The sequence below is a fragment of the Muscardinus avellanarius genome (assembly GCF_963383645.1).
Source record: "Muscardinus avellanarius genome assembly, chromosome: 14".
NCBI lineage: Eukaryota > Metazoa > Chordata > Mammalia > Rodentia > Gliridae > Muscardinus > Muscardinus avellanarius.
The window spans coordinates 41774155-41794490 of record NC_137800.1 but is presented as its reverse complement, the minus strand read 5'-3'; the positions used below and the strand labels follow the sequence as shown (position 1 = coordinate 41794490).

Genomic DNA, 20336 nt, shown 5'->3' with positions numbered 1-20336 from the left:
GAACAAAGATTCACAAAGTCTGATGAATGAATAGCCAAATCATGCTCACAACAGTGGTTAGAATAAATGTTCTTGAACTCATATTAGGTATGTCTGTTGAGCTAAGCTGGTTACCACATTTCCTGACCTCATTGTACCACTTTTCTCTGGATTCCATATGATTTTATCCTCAAAGTATGTCTTTTATTTGACCTAATGTGACCACTAGTCTTTTCTTCACAAATTAATGTGCCTTAAGAAAAGCTATCTTACATTTTCTTGGTTTCCAATTATTCCAATATAGGATCTGTCTAAATGTAAGCCAAATGTATATCTATGCACAAGAATGTGTAACTCGGAAAAAAGTCCTTAACCTAACAGCCTTTCGGTTTCCTCATCAGTGAAAGTTAAAAGAGTATATAATTTAGTGGTCTTTAGTCCTCAAGTTTCTACAGAGGTAATTAAGGTCACACAGTGAAATTGAAAAAGGGCTTTAAGTTGGATAGGGGCTATATCCCTTCCCTTTTAAGCTAGAAACATTCTGCTATTGTCTAATTTGCACTTGAGGTCAACATATAAGTTTTTATTTTTTTTTTACAATTTCCATTAAACACTCCCTACACCATCTCCTCAGAAAACCTTAAAAGGTTAAAAAAATTGTGGATTAAGCCATCTCTAATTTTTTTCTGTCTTTTATAACTTTACAAGGTGAATGCAAAATATTCATGTATATATTATAGAAATTAATACACATTTTTTATTTTTCTGTTCCTGCCGTTATTTGCATCATCTTCTCTTACTGGAGAGTTTCAAAGAAACCATTTTCCTATGATTCAATTTAAGTCTCAATCTGGGGGTTTGCCATTAGTAGACATTCTCATTCACTCTTTCCTATGAATTCTGTGCCTGGACTCAAAATTTTGCTTACACCAGGATTCTGGATAACTAATACCAACCAAGTGGAGTTGGCAAGAGATGGAACTGGTTTGCCATCCCGCTAAGTTTTTCCATGCATGTACACTGACTTACCTTATGCTATTCTTGATGTCTGCAATGGATCCCTCTTGGTGCTGAGCTTTCCATCTGTTCTGAAGGCTGCCCTTTCGTTTGGTTGTCTGCCCTTAAAACAATTTCTCATCTAGCATCTGACATACTGAGGTTAGAGCCAGAGGCAAGAGTATGTAAGGCTGCACTAAGCCTTAAACCAGATACCTACTGGATCTATCCAAATAGACATTTTGCAAGAGAAAGTGATACAAGACAGAGAAGATTCATATTTGCTTAAAACACTAAGTCTTTTTGGTCTTACCTTAGTAAATAGAAAAAAAAAGCTAATGAACATCGTGTGTGTGTGTGTGTGTGTGTGTGTGTGTGTGTGTGGTAATGGAGGTGGAACCCATGGGCTTTTCTACCTCTGGGATATACTCCCAGATCTATTTTATATTTTATTTGGAAACAGGGTCTCACTGAGTTGCTGAGAGCCTCACTAAGTGGCTGAGGCTGGCTTCAAATCTGTGTGATCCTCCTGTCTCAGCCTCCCAAGTGCTGGGATTACAAGCATGTGCCACCATGCCCAGCTTGAACATCTTTTTTAGAAATTTTCAGATACTGAAAGACATTTATTAAGGTACTCTTAGTTAAAAAAACAAACAAACCCTTTTTAGATTAATCCTGGCTTCTTAATATTTAAAAATGTATTGATGTATTATAATTATATGCTGTAGTGAGATTTGAAGTGTTATATTCACAAAACTCACTTGCTATGTTTCCCTGCTCACCCTGCACCCCTTCCCAACTCCCTCCCTTCTAGTACATGCTAATGAGATTGATAATGATGTATTCATACAGAAGTTTATTATTCTCTGATCTGTTTCCTTCCTCCAGCCTCCTTTCACCCTCTCTTTCTTCCTCCCCAGTCCTCTTCTACTAGTCTACTGGAACCCATGTATGTGTCCATTCATAGACAAATGAATAAAGAAAATGTAGTATGTACACACAATGGAGATTTACTTAGCCATAAAGAAGAATAAAACTATGTTTAACTTTTTTTTTTTTTTTTGGTGGTACTGGGGTTCCTGGAAGCCCTTCTACCCCAGGGCTACACTCCCAGACCTATTTTATACTTTTTTATTTTTGGAAACAGGGTCTCTTAAGCCAGCACGTCTGGCTTCACATCTGCGTGATCCTCCCGTCTCTGCCTCCCAAGCGCAGGGATTACAAGCATGTGCCGCAACGCCCGGCAGATGTTTAACATTTTAAAATGCTTCAAAACATTTGTTTTTACTTAGACCACTGTAAATATGAGTATTTTTTTTGAAAGTGTGGGCTTCACTATGGAGTAGAGGTATTATTTTGGACATTATTCTCAGTTGAGGAAAATTGGGCTGAATCTATATTAATCCAACAATAGGATCTAAATCCCCCCCAAAAGGTTTTAAGTAACTAACACCATGCTTTCTTATACTTTTCCTTCTAGGACTTAAATTCAGAAAAATGTCCACTTAACAAAGGAATTTGGTTACTTTTGTATAGCTATAGAGCATCAAACCTGGGAATATAACAATAACTCTTAAGACAATTTGGCTTTTAGAGAAAAGGTACCATGAAAAGTTATAGTTGGAACAACTATAACTTGTTTCCAAACTTGAGTGCCAAACAAACCTAAACCCAGCCAGATTGAGCTTCTGCCTAAAGAAATTACATGCAGGCGCCAGGTATGGTGGCACATGTTTGTAATCCCAGTGCTTGGGAGGCTGAGACAGGAGGATTACACAAGTTCAAAGCCAACCCCAGCTACTTAGTGAGGCTCTCAGCAACTTAGTGAGACTCAGTTTCCAAATAAAGTATAAAATAGGTCTGGGAGTAAGCCTGGAGGTAGAAAAGCCCTTGGGTTCTATCCTCAGTACCACCAAAAAAAAAAAAAAAAAAAAAAAAAAAATTACATGCAGGAGTTATGTCTTGGGAAGGGATTGAATCATAAAGGATCCCATCTATGGATTAACCCATTGATAGTTTTACAATTAAATGGATATTGGGAGGTGGTAGAAACTGTAGGTGGGCCTTGTTGGAGAAAGTAGGTCACTGGGGTTATATGGTGGAAAGGTATATCTCATCCCTCCTCTCTCAGTTTCTCTGCTTCCTAGCTGTTGTGAGGAGGGCAGCTTTCTTCTGCTCTACCCTTCTGCCATGCTGTTTCTGCCTTGCCCATGCCTAAAAGCAATGGAACCAGCTAGCCATGAACTGAAACTATGAGTCAACATAAACCTTTCCTCTTTTCTATTTATTTTGTGAGGTATTTTGTTACAGCAATGGAAAATTAATACAAGATAGCAAACTAACAAGAGATAGATATGTATGTACATATTTAGAGTCATCTTGGAGAATTTCTGTCATTTTCCTCATGTGTATTATGTTACTGTATTATCTCCCTAATTCTCTTTCAAGATACTTGGCTTTTAACATTCAACTAAAACAAGACTCCATTAGTCTGACCAAGAATTCTTGCATTAAAGCATTTTGAAAACTCCAGGAAATTATGTTGAGTTTAAAGTAAACAATTTCAGAATAATGGTGCTAAATATATGTGTCTCTCTTTATATATATAATATATATATACACATATGTATATATTAATAAATATGCTTTAGGAAAATCATAATTTTCAGAATTCTGAGAAGAAAGATATTGAGGAAAAACTTGGTGATAAAGCAAGAAGCAACCACGGAGTCTTCTTTATGGCTTTTACTACATAAAACTCACAGGCTTTAGTTAAAAAGCAGAGATGGTATCTTAAAATATAGATTGCTTACATGTCATTGGAGACATTTCTTTTTGCTACTTGTGGTACCTTTAAGGAAGTAGAATCCCATTAACCTATATTAAAACAGATAAAGGGTTAGGGAGTAATAAGAATAGCAGGACTTGGGCCAGAAAACCTCATTTTGGTACTTCTGAAAGCCTTTAGTTTTCTATGAATTTCTATAATTAATTGATCTTATTTCTTCGTCATTGCAGTCCAACGGAAACTACTGGATTCAGTCATCTACACTCCTAGACCTAAAATATCTTAGTAACTTCTGGCACCACTCCATTGTACAGAAACCAAAGCCAGCATAACTCAGTTACCAAAACAGGGAATAGGGGTGGGACACTCATAAGAATGTCATGCAAACTTTCTCATAAAACTGACAATATAGCAAGCAAAAATACTAATAAAAACAAAAATAAAGGATGCAATATGCTTATCGATTCTTATTTTATCCATCAGCGTCCCCCAGAAAGTGAGAGTATATTTAGAAATTTCGTCATCAGAATTTTTTAAATCTTCATTTCATATTTTAAAGCAGTTTGTTTGAATTGAGTGATAACAGGTATGCTAGTTTCCAAAAAATTAAGAGTAACCAAAAAAAAAAAAAAATCAATCAGCATTAGTCTTTCCTTATCAAACATTCTACCACTGTGTAGCCAACATATGCTTTGACTTAAAATTTGCAGTGTGTATGTGCGGGTGTGTGTTACTGGGGAGTGATCCCAGGGGCATTCTATGTCTAAACTATACCCCTACCTCCATTTTGTTATCTTTGAAACCGGGTCTAAGTTGCTGAGGGCCTCACTCATTTGCTGAGGTTGGTCTCGAACCTGCGATCCTCCTGTCTCAGGCTCCCAAGTATTGGGATCAAAATCTACGATCTTGATGACTTGAACCAAATCTGTACACTTATCTGCACCTAGTGATGACACAACTGCAAATAGTCCAGGCCCAGGGGTCGGGTCTGGGCACCGCCGGGCGCGGGCTCTGGGAGCGGCGCCCACCAGGCCGGAGGGCAGGCAGCCCGGGCCGCGCCCGCGCGGGGTCTCCGCGACCCGCTGAGCCAGCGTCCCCGCGGCGCTGGCGTCCGCTCGCGCGGCCAGGTGCCCGCAAGGTTATTTATGGCCGCGGGGCCGGGCTGGACGCGCGCAGAGCGGCCAGGACCCGCCGCCTCGCCGGCCGCCCGCGCTGGGCCGCCCGCCGGGGCCGCGGAGGGTCGCGGGCCCGCAGCCGCCCGGTCGCTCTCGCCAGCCGCTCGGCGCGACTTCTCGCGAGGTTTCGGCGCCCCCCCTCCCGCTCCGCCCGCCCGCGCCGCGGCTCCGCTATGGCCGCGCTGCGGAGGCTCCTGTGGCCGCCGCCGCGGCTGCCGCCGACGCTGTCGCCGCACCAGCCCCTCCTCGGGCCGTGGGGGCGGCCTGCGGGGACCCCGGGCCTTCCCGGCCGGCCCTTCTCCGGCCCCGAGGATGAGGAGGGCGCCGTGGCGGAGGCGGCGTGGCGGCGGCGGCGGCGCTGGGGGGAGCTGAGCATCGCGGCGGCGGCCGGCGGGGGGCTCGTCGGCTTCGTGTGCTACCAGCTGTACGGGGACCCCCGGGCCGACTCCGCGCGCGCTCCCCGGAGCGCGGCCGCCGAGCCCGGGGACCCGCCCCGCGGCCGGGGGCTGCTGCCCATCCCCGTCGCCGCTGCCAAGGAGACGGTAGGTGCGAGGGCGCGTGCGCGCGCAGCCCGCCGGCCGCCAGGTGTCCCACCTGCGCGCGGGGGGCCTCGGAGTCGGGGTCGCCGCCGTGCCGCGTGCCCGCCGGCGACGAGCTCCCGCGACCGAGGCCGAGATCTAGGCCAGGCAGCCCTGGATCCGTCCACCTAGGTGGTGGGAGGCCATTGCTGTCATTGATGCTTGGGAACCTAAAGGGTGGCTACAGCTACCACCTCCCACCCCTTCTCCCCATAAATAAACCCGACTCTGAAACAAGGGCACGGCTGGCAGAAAGTGGAGGGCTGCATGTGTGAGAGAAAGGACATCCAGAAGGAGCAGGGCAAGGCTGTATGATCAAGGAGATACGAGTACTGAGGTCTCAAAAACCGTTACATTAATGCATGGAAGCCCCAAAGGAAGAACGATTAGACAGACCGGTGTGGCTGCCTTATAAATCAAAAGGAAAGCTGTGGGCCCCGGATGTAGCTTAGTGGTGGAGTGCTTCCTTGGCATGCACCTCGGTTTAATCTTCAGTACCACAACACACACACACACACACACACACACACACACACCCCAGAAGGAAAGAAAAATCTATTCAAAGAGTATAACCCCCCCCCCCACACACACACACACACATACACTTAAAACCAAGATTTCTTGACTGGGGATGTAGCTCAGTGGTAGAGTGCCTGATTGTCATGCATGAGGACCTGGGTTCAATATCCAGTACTGCAAAAGCAAAACAAACAAACAAAAACCAGAATCCTTTAAGTAGATACAATAATTCAGATGATGGATAAGACAGCAAAGATAGGAAACTGAATGAAGCAAATTCGTATGAAGGCGTTTCATCACGTGAAAATGTCCAAGATTCATTATGTAGTTGGTAACAGGCCAAGATGAGTGTAAGGCAGGAATGAGACATGGCTTTTTGTCACATCACTATAGTATAGTCATATGAGTGACTAGGAAAATTGTCTAGGGAAATTCTCCTTACATGACTAGAACACTGAACGAGTTAGATAAAAATAATTTAGAAAAGAGTCAGCTATGCTGTTTTCAACTCCAGTGAAATTGTATGGCATATATACCTTTGCATAAATACACAGTGGTGATTTAAGTTTTATCAGTTATTTTGGTGCAGGTTGTTGATAACATTTAGTTTAGGGAACTATTTTATGGGCCTTCTTCAAGCAGTAAATCACAGGCACATAACATAAAGTACTTTTATACAGTGAATACTTAGAATACTAGTAAGTATTCTTGACTGTCAGTGCCCTCCTTCCCATCCCACACTAAACTTTTTTGGCTTAGGAAGGAGACTAGCATTAACTTGTGTCCTTACTGAACAAGTCAAAACTTTTTTTTTTTTTAAATGGTACTTGAGATTGAACCCAAAGGCATTCTACCTCTGAGCTACAACCCCAAACACATTTTGTTTTTTATTTGGAAGCAGGGTCTTGCTAAGTTCCTGGGAATATCACTAAGTTGTTGAGGCCAGTCGCAAACTTTTGATCCTCCTGTTTCAGCCTCCCAAGCACCGTGATTATAAGCATAAGCCATCATACCCAACACATGAGTTTTTGTTTGTGGTAATGGGGATTGAGCCCAGGGGCATTTTACCTCAGAGCTACACCTCCAGCCTAATTTTTTATTCTTTATTTTTTTATTTTTTATTTTTTGGTGGTACTGGGGTTCCTGGAAACCCTTCTATCTCCGGGCTACACTCCCAGACCTATTTTATTTTTGGAAACAGGGTCTCTTAAGCCAGCGCAATCCTCCTGTCTCTGCCTCCCAAGCGCGAGGATTACAAGTGTGTGCCACCACGCCTGGCTTTATTCTTTATTTTGAAACAAGATCTCACTAAGTAGCTGAGGCTGACCCTGAACCTGCCATCCTCCCATCTCAGCCTCCCGAGTACTGGTATTACAAGTGTGTCCCACCATGCCCGGCTATGGTAGAACTTTTAATCAACCATAGTTGATCTGGGAATAGACTAACAAAATAAGAAATATGCACATAATATTTTCTTCTTTTCTAAGATTAATTTTACATTTAAAGTTAGGAGACAGTATTATGGTGTTTTTAAAAGACCACACTTAGAAAGCTAAAACTCAAGCTCCACCACTTACTAATTGCATCATTATGAGCAAATTGCTTAACCTCTCAATGTCTATTTCCTCTTTTCTAAAAGAGGTTAAAAAATCTCATAAGGTGTTATGTAGGTTTATGTATTTAAAACAGTGACCTGTTACATAGTAAGCATTCAATAAATTTATTTTTATCCCTTTTTTTACTTATTTATGTTTTTACTTATATTAGTATTGCTTAGTGTGTATGAAAATTTCTGTACATTATTTTCTATATATTGTTAAATAATACTAAAGTTCTGTGTCTTACCTTTCCCAAGTCCCCAATCCTACATTTTGATTGTAGTGCCTTTTGTATTTGGCCTTTTTTTTTCCTCTCTGGAAACTTTTATAATCCTTTTATCCTTGATGTTTGAAATTTTCACAATGATACACTTTGATGTGGACATTTTCATTGATTGCCCATTCAATATGCCCCAAAATATGTAAATTTTGTGTAAAAATTTCTTGTACTGTTTCTTTTATATTTCCCCCTTTTTATTTCTCTTCTTATATCTTGTAACTGTGGTCTGAATTTAATTTAATTTTAATGCTAATCTTTCTTATATCTCAGTTTTTATAATCTTGTTGGCTGGTATTTATGGAAGATTTTCATGACTTTATCCTCCATCCTTTCTAATGAATTTTAAATTTTAATTATCCTAGTTTTCTAGTTTTCTCAAAGAACTATTTGTGTTCTCTCATGTTCATGTGTTACAGGCATTCTGTTTTGTTCCATGGCCTATATTTTCTCCTTTGCCATAAGGATATAAATTATAGTTTTGTTTTCTACTCTATTTTGTTCCTTCTAGATTCTTTCTTACTCCTGGATTTTAGAAGTTGTAACTTTCATTTTGGAGGTTGTCCTTACATGTCTGTGGTTGTTGCTTATCTATTATTTGAGAACCACTCATTTTATACATGAACAAGGCTTTTCATTAGAGCACCACCTATATTTTGTTGCACTTGTTTGGTATCACTGAGCCTCTCCAAAGAAAAGAGGTCAGAGGGGCAGTAATCTTTTGGATATAGGCACATGTACACATATGTGTAAGAACATGTGTATTGGGAAAGTATTGAATGATATCCTTATATATTATATATTATATATTATTTTTGAATCTTCTGTTCTACCACTTACACTGTCTCCATAGATTCTTGTGTTCCCAAGGCCTTACCATTTCTGGGGTTTTATACAGGAAATAGCTTACTTCCATTTAATCTCTTCAGTGCCCATTTAGTGCCTTTACTCTGCTAAGTTACATATCACCCCACCATCTCTTCAAGTTTACCAAAATTTGGTGAGTTCTCTTGATGGTTTTAATCTCCTCTTCTTTTTTCTTTTCATAGTCCTTGTGTATTTTTACTTTTTAATAAATTTCTTTACTGTGATTTTAGTGCAATTTGAGTACAGTGGTTGAAAGAAACTCGGGGGGGGGGGGTCAGTCTGCCCTTTTCAGAAATATTATTCTAAACCTATGCTGCTACTTCAAATTGTTTATTTGATTTTCCTGTGTTTGTAAAACTGATTCCTTTTTCTTGTTTTCTTTTTCTTTTTCTTTTTCTTTTCTTTTCTTTTCTTTTTTTTTTTTGGTACTGGGGATTGATTGAGCCTAGTGACATTCTTTCTCTGAGCTACGTCCCCAGCCCTTTTTTTACTTTTGAAACTGGGCCTCTCTAGGTTGCTGAGAGTCTCACTACTAACTGATACTGTCCTTGAACCTTTGATTCTCCTGTCTCAGCCTCCCAAGTACTGGGATTACAGGGGTGTGCCACCACGCTGGGCCGAAATTATTCCTTTCAATGTTTAAAGCTGTAGCTAAGAACTTTTGACTTATAAAGCTCCTATTTTATGCTGGGCATAAAAATTAGGCTGCATTTGTTATAGATAACTTAATTAATAGAATGAACAGCAATAACCTATAGAAACGCAATTTCTTTTTTTTTTTTTTCAGTACTGGGGATGGAACCTGGGGCATTCTACCTCCAAGCTATACCCCCAGCCCTATTTTTTATTCTTTATTTTGAAACAGGGTCTCACTGAGTTGCAAAGGGCCTCACTAAGTAGTAGCTGAGGCTGTCTGTGAACCGAGATCCTCCTGTTTCAGCCTCCCAAGTACTGGGATTACAAGTGTGTGCCACCACACTGGGCATTAGAATGCAATTCTATTGCCATAGCCTCGAGGAGTTTCGTTTTAAAGATGGTAACTCAAAATTTATATCACAGAGTCTTCAGTGACTTTATAGGTTTTAAATATCCATGCTTGTCCTATAATTTTGGATTAGTGAATTTTCTTATTATTTTTCTTTGTGTTCGTCCTTCAAGGAGTAGCACTGTGTTGGTCTTGTTCACCTTTATATCTCCATTGCCTCAGGCCAAGACTTAACTCTGGTAGACACAATAAATATTTCTTTAATTAAATATGTCAACTTATAATATTTGTATTGACATACACATTAAAAGGCACAACCACATTCCACAAGAATTAATAGTTTAATATTTTGTTCAACTAAAGTATTTATAGCATTACAACTGGGGAGACTTCAGTTAAGGTCAAAATTCCAGGCTTTGGGAAACCAAATCATGTGACATTGTATTTATTTTAATTGTGTAAGTTATAGCTTGCCAAAAATTTTCAACAAACCATGGCCTTGAACTGTATTAATATTATAAAGAGATGCTGAGCCGGGCGTGGTGGCGCACACTTGTAATCCCTGTACTTGGAAGGTGGAGACAGGAGGATCTTGCAGGTTTGAAGCCAACCGCTCTGGCTTAAGAGACCCTGTTTCCAAATAAAAAGTATAAAATAGGTCTGGGAGTGTAACCCAGAGGTAGAATGGCTTCCAGGAACCCGAGTACCACAAAAAAAAAAAAAAAATGGAAAGAAAAAAAAAAAGAGAGATGCTGACAAGCTTCTTCTTAGAACTTTAAAGTTTTAAACTTAAAGCATTAAAAAACACATAAATACTGAAGTGTATTTTGAGTTGAAATTCAATATATTTGTGTTTAATGTGACTTTCTAATTGGTTCTCACATGTAATTCTGCGTTTGTAATTTTGGGTTTGACTGTTTATGACTACTGTTACGGATTGGGAGAATATGGTTGTGGTGAAACTGGTCCCGGGGACTCCTGTTAGGGTCCCGGACACAATTTCCCCCAACCTATAACAAAACCCAAAACAACCCCAAACAGAAGAAAAACTGTGGATTCTTGTCCTAAGCTAAGAATAAATATGCATAGCTTGGACAGTTGCTGAAGATTTAAAGAAGTTTATTAAAATATAGAAATACAAAAAATAGAAATATAGCCCCATGCCAAAATGGCATGAGGGGGTGACTCGAAATGAATACACCAAAGGGCTGGCACGCTGACCGGACTTTTATACCAATGACCTCCAACTTGTTGTGACTCTGAGGAAGTGAACATCCCTGTAAGGTACCTCCCCTAGCAAGGTGTGGTGAGGTGTCTCCTTTCATGAAGGTCAACCCCTCCTACCATCTTAGCTTATCCAATCATGTAGATCTGTCTTTAGAGAAAGGCCTAGTTCTCCTCTCTTAAGATCTGTCTTTAGATAGAGACAGGCCTAGTTCTCCTTTCCTATTGACTAGTTAATTACTTTGAGCTAGGTTAATTTACATTGGAATAGCTGCCTGTTTTAGGCAGAAATCAAGTCCTTTCTTTACCCATGTCTGCCTCCATTTTGACACAACTATTTTGAAATATACCAATTATTTTCTTTTGAAATATATTAATAATCAGAGCTTTCCCAAATCTTCCTAGGCCATTCCAATACTGGTACACTAAGTATAATGTAGCTGCCATTTTGGAAACCGATTTGTCTCTAATAATTTTGAAAAATGAATGCTATTTTTCTGCTTACAGATTAAAGAAGCACTTGGGATAATTAAAGCAATTATATTAATCCTAAATTTTATTGTATGTTTATGGATGTAACATAATGCTTTAATATATGTCTATATTATAGAATTATTAAGTTAAATCAATTTTATGCATCACCGTACATACTTATTATTTTAACTTTAAAAATTTTAAGTTTCTTTGAGGGAGATTTCATTCATTACCCACATTATATCACATAAACCATATATTTCATAACATTTTTATAAATTAATATTTAATAAATAAATGTAAGATCCAGAAATTATAAATTTATAAAAATCTCATAAGCCAGGCATGGGGGCACATGCCTATAATCCTAGTACTTGGGAGGCTGAGACAGTAGGATTGCAGGTTTGAGGACAGCCTTAACAAGTAGTGAATCTCTTATCAATTTAGTGAGACCTTGTTTTCAAATAAGAAATAAAATCGGTCTGGGGGTGTAGCTTGAAGGTAGAATACCTGAGTTCAGTCCCCAGTAACACACACACACACACACACACACACACACACACACACACACATAGCAGTATTTATAAAGAATTATAAGATGTGTGTGTGTGTGTGTGTGTGTGTGTGTGTGTGTGTGTGTGCATCCATTGTGTGTGTTTTATTGGGGATTGAATCCAGGGGCATTCTACCTCTGAGCCCCACCCCCAACCCAATCTTCTATTTTTTAAGTTGCTCTGTTGCTGTCCTCTTGTCTCAGCCTCCCAAGTATTGGGATTGGCAAGTATTGGGATTGGGATTACAAGTATTTGCCACCATGCCTGGCTTACGAATACTGCTTATACAAAATCATCTCTATGCAAATTTACATTTGACTTTTTAAAAAAAATATGAAAGCTTATTTTAAGACAAGGAAAGAGAAGACAAAAATGACCCCCATATAGGCGGAAAGGGTCCATGAAAGAGGGCTATTTGACTTTTAAAGACATTTGGAAATGATCTGATATCTTAATAGAAAGCAGCATAATAGATGTCTGTAACCTCATTGTGTTATCTGTGAGGACTGAGGATTAGAGCTTAGTTTTGATAGCATTAGTGGATGTGAAATAAATTCCTATTACAATTTTATGAAATACCAGGTACAAAGTACATAATTCCTTTCCTTACTGTAAGCAGATAATAAGAGAAAAGATTTTCTTTGGAGACACTTTTAGTCTTTAAACATTTGTGGCTAGTCAAATGCTCTAATGTTTTTCTTATTTTCAGATGTTTGCTTATGTAAAATTATATATCTAAATTGTTGAACACTTGATTCTCATACTTGTGTTCCAGAGTTTTTAGTAGATATCAACTTATAAGTTCTGTCATCAAATGACCCTTTTAATCCCCTCACTTCACTTTTCCTCTTATTTATTTATTTATGTATTTATTTTTGTGGATCTGGGGATGGAACCCAGGGCCATTCGACCTCTGAGCTACACCCCCTGCCCTATTTTTTATTCTTTATTTTGAAACAGGGTCTCACTAAGTTGCAGAAGGCCTAAGTAGCTGAGGCTGCCTGCAAACCACCATCTTTCTGTCTCAGCCTCCTCAATGCTGGGATTACAAGCATGTGTGCCTGGCTTACTTTTCTCTCTTTTAAATAATGCATATTAGGTTAATTGTCCTTGATATGCTGAAGCAGACTACACTTTTTAGATGTAGAAAAGCATTATGGAAGATTATTTATGTTAGAAGGTATGATTCTATCTAAATATTTTTTTTTCTTGGTGCTGAGGATTGCACAGGGTCCCCCATATGGTAAACACATATTTAACACTACATTCCCCAGTCCTAAATGATTAATGTTTTAAAAAAGACTTCAGTGTCAAGCAGTTTATTTTAATTTCACAGCCATAATAATATTTTTTATTTCAGGACACATTTGGAAACATAGTAGGTGTTTCCATTTATTTGCCCGCCCACCCTTTTATCCATTCATATACTTTATTCAAAGAATATCTATTGAAGTATAAGTAGGTACTGGGAATTTCGTGGTGAATGAAATAAGATTTATATGCTTGTGCAGTTTACAATCTTGTGAGGATACAGAATAATATTTTATGGTAAAAAGACCATAAAAAGATCATGGGAAAAATAAAGTATATTATGGGAGCACACAGAAATGTCATGTAACCTTCCTTAAAAGTGGCTTTATGGAGGAAGTAACATCTAAGGTAGAACTTGAAGGGTGAGAAGGAATTATTAGGTAAAGAAAGAGACAGAAGAGTGAACTGAAGGAAATTTTCCAGTTGGAAACTTAGGGTCAGAAACTCGGGAGAGAAATCTGTACTGTAGGAATAGATTTGAGAATCACCAAGTATTCAAAGTCAGAAGAATGGATGACAGTTCAGGAAATGTCAAAATGGGAAGAGAAGAGAGTGTTCTGGTAAGCATCAGTGACTCAAAGGACTGAAGGAGAAAGGGAACTCTGCAAAAGCTAAAGCCCAGGAGGGTCAGTCAGTTGTAGTGAATACTACCCATGGAGGTCAACTCAGATGAGGATAGAAAATGCGCATTGGATTTAGCAAGCAGGGGTCATGTATGATTCTGGTAAGAACTTGGAGGTGAAAATCAGATTATAATAGTTGGATAAGCTGAGAGTGAAGGCAAAGAAAAGGTAAAATGGTGTTGACAGTACTTTTAAGAATTTGGTTCTGAAGGGAAGAAAGAGGGTGTTACCTTGAAGGATATAAAATTGATCTTTTAAGGTGGAACACCCTCAGTGGTGTTTAAACACTGGAAGAAAGATTAAACTTAAAGGAACTAGAGGATAATTTATTTGCCTAGGATCCAGCTGGAATCTCTTTTTTGGAGTTGTGTAAATTTTAGTAATCTGATATCTGATCTAACTAGTAACTTTTTTTTTTTTTTTTTTTTTACCCATGATGATATATTTAACTTACATAGGAAATGAACCAAATTTATAATACAATGCAAATTTTGTTCTTTTTGTTTAAACTTGATAGTCAAGTTTTAACTATTGAATATTAGATCTCACTGATCTCCTGTAACTGTTGTGCCAAACACTGTGAATTTTATTTCCTGTAGTGTAAACACTCTTGTGTTAGAGTAAAATGTGTTTACAAATATCATACAGGTAGAAGTGTAGCTCAGTGGTACAATATTTGCCTCGCATGTGCAAGGACTTAAGTTTAATCCTCAGCACTGCAAAAAAGAAAAAAATATTAACAATAAATAAAATAGCTTGGTGTGGTGATGTACACCTATAATCTCAGTACTTGGGCAGGAGAGACAGGAAGGATCACAGGTTTACAGCCAGACTCAGCTATTTATTGAGGACCTTAGCAACTTAGTGAGACCTTGTTTCAAAATAAAAATAAAATAGGGCTGGGGGTGTAGCTCAGAGGTAGAATGTGCTTGTGTTCAATCCCTAGTACCACAATACAATCAATCATTCATTCCAACAAGTTCTATTAAAGTCATTATCTAACATTAATGAAATGCCTAGTTATTTTTGGCAGGATTTTTTAGATTTATTATTTTATTCTTCTGTGAGAAGCCTTTACCTCTTTTTTCTCTGATGTATTGGTATATTATTTAAGCTAAATAAAATGTGGAACTTTAGTTCTATATCGTTAGTTGGCTAGCATTAGTAATATTTTGTAGTACTACTGTGTTCATAAAATAGTTATTTAAGTTGGTGCATTGCAGTCATACATATGTTGTTCCCAGGAAATTAGAAAGGTTTTGAAATATTACTGTCATCAACTTAATGACATTATTATAAGGACAATAATAGGCAACTTTTGGAGTAGATTTATGGTAAATGGAGAACAAGGTGATATGAACTTTAATCCCCTTTCTGTATTCCATCTTTGCAGCATGGCTTTCTCCATACTGCTTCCTATCCAAAGAAATGGGCCACATGAGAATTTTATGTCCTCATAGTAAAGAACAAACTCTTAATAACCTCTTGGTCCTGTACTGTGCAGATGCTTTTACACCTGTCTGCCATGTTTCCTCTGATCTGCCAATCCTGGTGAATACCATGAAAGTTGAGTACGAATTTTGATTGAAGTTGTTATCATGTAGATTTAACAAGTGAGAGTCAAGATTTATTTGGAGAGAAAGTAAAAAAATCTCTACTTCATATTTTGACCCAATATTCAAAATTTTATGTCAAAGTTATAAATATTGGGTGCTATTGTAAATTAAATTAATAATAAAAATTGACTCATATATCACCAAATAATTACAGTCTAGAACTTATTCTTAAATGACAGTAGTCATTCTTAAATTTATATAAAGTCTTAGGCAAGGACTTCTGAAGGTCCTTGAAAAGAACAAATTAATACATTTTAAAAGAGCAGTACTTTATATCTTTGGTTTTATACCAATACTCCTCAACCACCAGAATTTAAAATCTGGTTAGAGCCATAAATTGGGTTGAACATCTTCAGTAGTGATGAAAGTTTGAAGAATATGGAAGAGTGAACCAGAGAAGAATTTTCTGAATTGTCAGATACATAAAAGCAGAAGTAATGGGATAGTACAAGTGTTTTGTTTGATTATAGTCTGATAGAGAAGTTCTTAAAACACATCTTTTCTATATTTTGGTCATGGATTTTATTCAGGAAGGAATTTCTTAGAACTACAGAGAAAGTGACATTCTTGGATGGTACTGTATAATTCAAGTATCTTCTAGAGCAGTGTTTTCTTACTTATAGGAGAACAGAGAGGCTCCAGAATGAGTTTGTTTTCTCTATTTACCTATATCCTGTAGAGTTAAGTCAACACCTTTTAATTGACCTTCCAGTAAGTCTCAAAAACTATTTTATTTACATTTTGCTGGCAAAAAATTTAATTCATTTGACCCAATCTTACTACAGTAAAGCCTGAGAAATTGTAACTATTTTGTATGCTTTTGTACTTAGCTAAAAAATTAGGGCTCTCTTTTTAAAAAAAAAAATTGGAAAGTAAATCATAAACATCTCTCAATATTTGTTAGGTAAAGTATATTGTGTTTGGAAAAAGACATCTTTTAATGAAATGCTTAAAAATAAGTTATACAATACCCATTTAGTGAAATAAGTGACTTCAGGTTCTAGAAGTATAGCATAGTATATCGTCTTGTCATAGAAAACTTTTAAACACAGTTTTAAATCTCATACTGTACTCACAAGAAATTGAGAGAAATTGTCAGGGGCAGAAATAAAGAGGGAACTAATAACTAAATGTGTGAACTGTGGATTACTTAAACAGAGCAGTAGGTATTCATGGAATCCTAGGGACAGGGATCTTAATTCCCTTATTGTGACAGGAGACAAGACTTTGTCTAAGGAAGCTGAGCTAAAGCCAGCATTCTTATGGAAATGAAATTAGAAAAAAATTCTACCCCCTTCCCTCCAGTTAAAATTGATGACGAGAAAACTTGAAGATAATCTGCCAGGGTTCATGAGTTGAAGAGACAACTCTCCTAAGAATGTAGAAACATGTTTCTATATCACCTCATGTTCAGTTTGAATTCAAATTTACATTACCTAATCAAAGAAACAGCAGAAATGGCTGGCAGGAAAAAAAAAAAAAAAAAAAAAAAACAACTACTTTAGAGGGAAATGCCTTGAGCACTAGCACTATTACAGATAAAGTCTGGAGGAAGATGAGTTTGTAATCCCAAAGTTTAAAACACATGACGCTCTATGAATAAGAGTCTGTAATCTGAATGATTAGCATTGAGTCTGTAAATTGAACATGCTCAAAATGATTAAAAACACAGTAAAAATGGTATGAAAAGGACAGGTTATAATAAAGAATCAGTAGAGCTAGAAGATTGCAATTGGAGGCAGGTAAGGTTAGACAGCACAAGACATGAGGAGACAATTAGTAATCTGAAAGATATTTGAGGAAACTACACAGAATGTAAAACACAAAGAAATGGCAAATATTACAACAACTTCAGAGATATGAAAAATCGAGAGTCTAAAATTCATCTGTTAGGGGATCCTAATGAGGGACTGGAGGAATAGAGTTTTGGAGACAGTATTCTAAAGAATAATGACTAAAGCTCCCAGAAGGGAACAAAGATATTAAGCCTCAGGATCAGGAAGTTCCAAGCAGAGTAAATGAAAAGATCTCTGTTTAGTCACACTGTAGTGAAATTATAAAATGAGATAAATAAGACAGATTATCTGTAAAGGGACTGTAATTATTCTGATCATTGCTTTGCTTGGCTTAGTGGTTGACTTCAATATGTTTATGTACATTGTGTGTTTTAGAGATTTTCCTCTTCCCCCCTCCTTTCTCCTCCTTTAGGTTGACTTGTTTGCTCCTCTATAGGATTTCCTTTTTCATCTAGAGTTCCTCCTATGACCCATTTCTCCCTAACTCTCACATGTTAGGGAAAGCATCTGCTTTCTTATTTTTTGTGATTGACTAATCTCACTTAGCATAATGTCCTCCAGTTCCATCCATTTCCCTGAAACTGATGTAAGTGAGTTTTTTTTAATGGCTGAGGAAAATTCCATTGTGTACATATCCCACAGTTTTGTAATCCATTCATCTGTTGATGGACATCTTGGCTGGTTCCATAGTTTGGTTATGGTGAATTGTGCAGCTATGAACATAGAAACACATGCATTAGTTTGGTAGTTTGGAAGTGGTATTGCTGGATCAAATGGTAGATTTGTTCCCATTCTTCTGAGGATTCTCCATACTGTTTTCCAAAGTGGTTGCACTAATTTGCAATCTCACCAACAATGTTTTAGACTTCCCACTTCTCCACATCCTCACCAGCATCTGTTGTTGTTTGTGTTTTGAATGATTGCCATTCTAGTTGGAGTTAGGTGAAATCTCAGGGAAGTTTTGATTTGCATCTCTCTGATTGCCAGTGATGTTAAGCATTTTTTCATTCATTTATTGGCCATTTGAATTTCTTCTTTTGTGAAGTGTCTATTCAGTTTGCTTGCCCATTTTGTTATTGGATGCTTTGTTTTCTTAGTGTTGAGTTTCTTGAGTTCTCTTTATATTCTAGATATTAGTCCTCTATTGGAGGTGTAGTTGGCAAAAATCTTCTCCCATTCTGTTGGGTCTTGATTGAGGTTCTTGACAGTTTCCTTTGCTGAACAGAAGCTCTTCTGTTTCATGTAATCCCACGTATTGATTCTCCTTTTAATTTGTTGTGCCTTTTGGGTCTTGTTGAGAAAGTGTTTATCTGTGCCTATGTGTTGCAGTATTGGATCTATGCCCTCTTCAAGGAGCTTCAAGGTATCTGGTTTCCAAGTCTTTGATCCATCTTGAATTGACTTTTGTACAGTGAGAAAGTGGGATTAATTTCCAATTTTCTGCATATGGTTAACCAGTTTTGCCAACACCATTTGTTGAACAGGCTATCTTTTCTCCAGTGTATGTTTTTGGTCCCTTTGTCAAAAATCAATTGGCTGAAAGTGTGTGGACTTGTTTCTGGGTCTTCTATTCTGCTCCATTGGTCTATGTATCTGCTTTTTTTTGCCAGTACCATGCTGATTTTATTACAGTGGCTTTGTAGTATAGTTTAAAGTCAGGTATTGTGATTCTTCCTACATGGTTTTTGTTGCTGAGAACTACGTTGGCTATTCTGGATTTTTTATTATTCCAGATAAATTTAAGGACTGATTTTTCTATGTCTGTGAGAAATGATCTTGGTAGTTTAATGGGCATTGTGTTAAATCTGTACATCACTTTTGGGAGTATGGCCATTTTAATGATATTTATTCATTCTGCCAGTCCATGAACATGGAAGATTCTTCCATCTTCTAAGATCTTCGATTTCTATTTTCAGTGTTTTATAATTTTCTTTGTAGAGATCTTTTACCTCCTTGGTCAAGTTTATTCCTAAGTGTTTTATTTTTTTGTGGGAAATCCTGAGTGGAAGTGTTTTCTGAATTTCTTTTTCAGTGGATTTATGGTTGGTGTACAGGAAAGCTTCTGATTTTTTTAAGATTGATTTTGTTTTTTGTTTTTTTTTTTTTTGGTGGTACTGGGGTTCCTGGAAGCCCTTCTACCTCCGGGCTACACTCCCAGACCTATTTTTACATTTTTATTTGGAAACAGGGTCTCCTAAGCCAGAGCGCGCGTCTGGCTTCGAACCTGCGCGATCCTCCTGTCTCTGCCTCCCAAGCGCGGGGATTACAAGCGTGCGCCACCACGCCCGGCTTTAAGATTGATTTTGTATCCAGATACTTTGCTGAATTTGTTGATCAGTTCTATAAGCCTTTTGGTTGAGTTTGTTGGGTTTTCTAAATATAGTATCATGTCATCTGCAAATAGTGAAAGTTTGCGTTCTTTTTCTATTTGTACTTCTTTGATTTCCTTTTCTTGCCGTATTGCTCTGGCTAGAGTCTCTAGTACTATATTGAAGAGAAGTGGTGATAATGGACATCCTTGTCTCGTTCCTGTTTTTAGGGGGAATTCTTGAAGTTTTTCCCCATTTAATATGATGTTGGCGGTGGGCTTATTGTAGATTGCCTTAATAATGTTGAGATATGTTCCTTCTATTCCAATTCTCTGAAATGTTTTTTTTTTTTTTTTACCATAAATGGATGTTGAATTTTGTCAAATGCTTTTTCAGCATCTGTTGAAATGATCATGTGATTTTTGTCTTTGATTCTGTTTATATGGTGAATTACATGGATTGATTTTCGTATGTTGAACCAGCCTTGCAACTCTGGGATGAACCCTCCCTGGTCACGGTGTATGATTTTCTTGATGTAGTTTTGAATGCATGTTGCTAGTATTTTATTTAATAGTTTTGTATCCAAGTTTATCAGAGATATAGGCCTGTAGTTTTCCTTCCTTGAACTGTCTTTATTCGATTTGAATATTAGTGTGATGTTGGCTTC

The 20336-nt window shown here is 38.0% G+C and overlaps 1 protein-coding gene across 9 annotated transcripts in view; it reads left to right on the top strand.

Annotated features, from left to right (window-relative positions):
• Positions 1 to 5111: 5111 nt before the first annotated feature.
• The window catches only part of MICU3 (mitochondrial calcium uptake family member 3), a gene marked incomplete at both ends in the record, with an annotated part of 109831 nt that continues 94606 nt past the window's right edge, over positions 5112 to 20336 (top strand). For all 9 annotated transcript variants that reach the window (XM_080710702.1, XM_080710703.1, XM_080710699.1 and 6 more), the window contains one exon: positions 5112 to 5480. In XM_080710702.1, coding sequence (XP_080566828.1) covers positions 5112 to 5480 — 369 coding nt within the window. The remainder of the gene's footprint in view (positions 5481 to 20336) is intronic.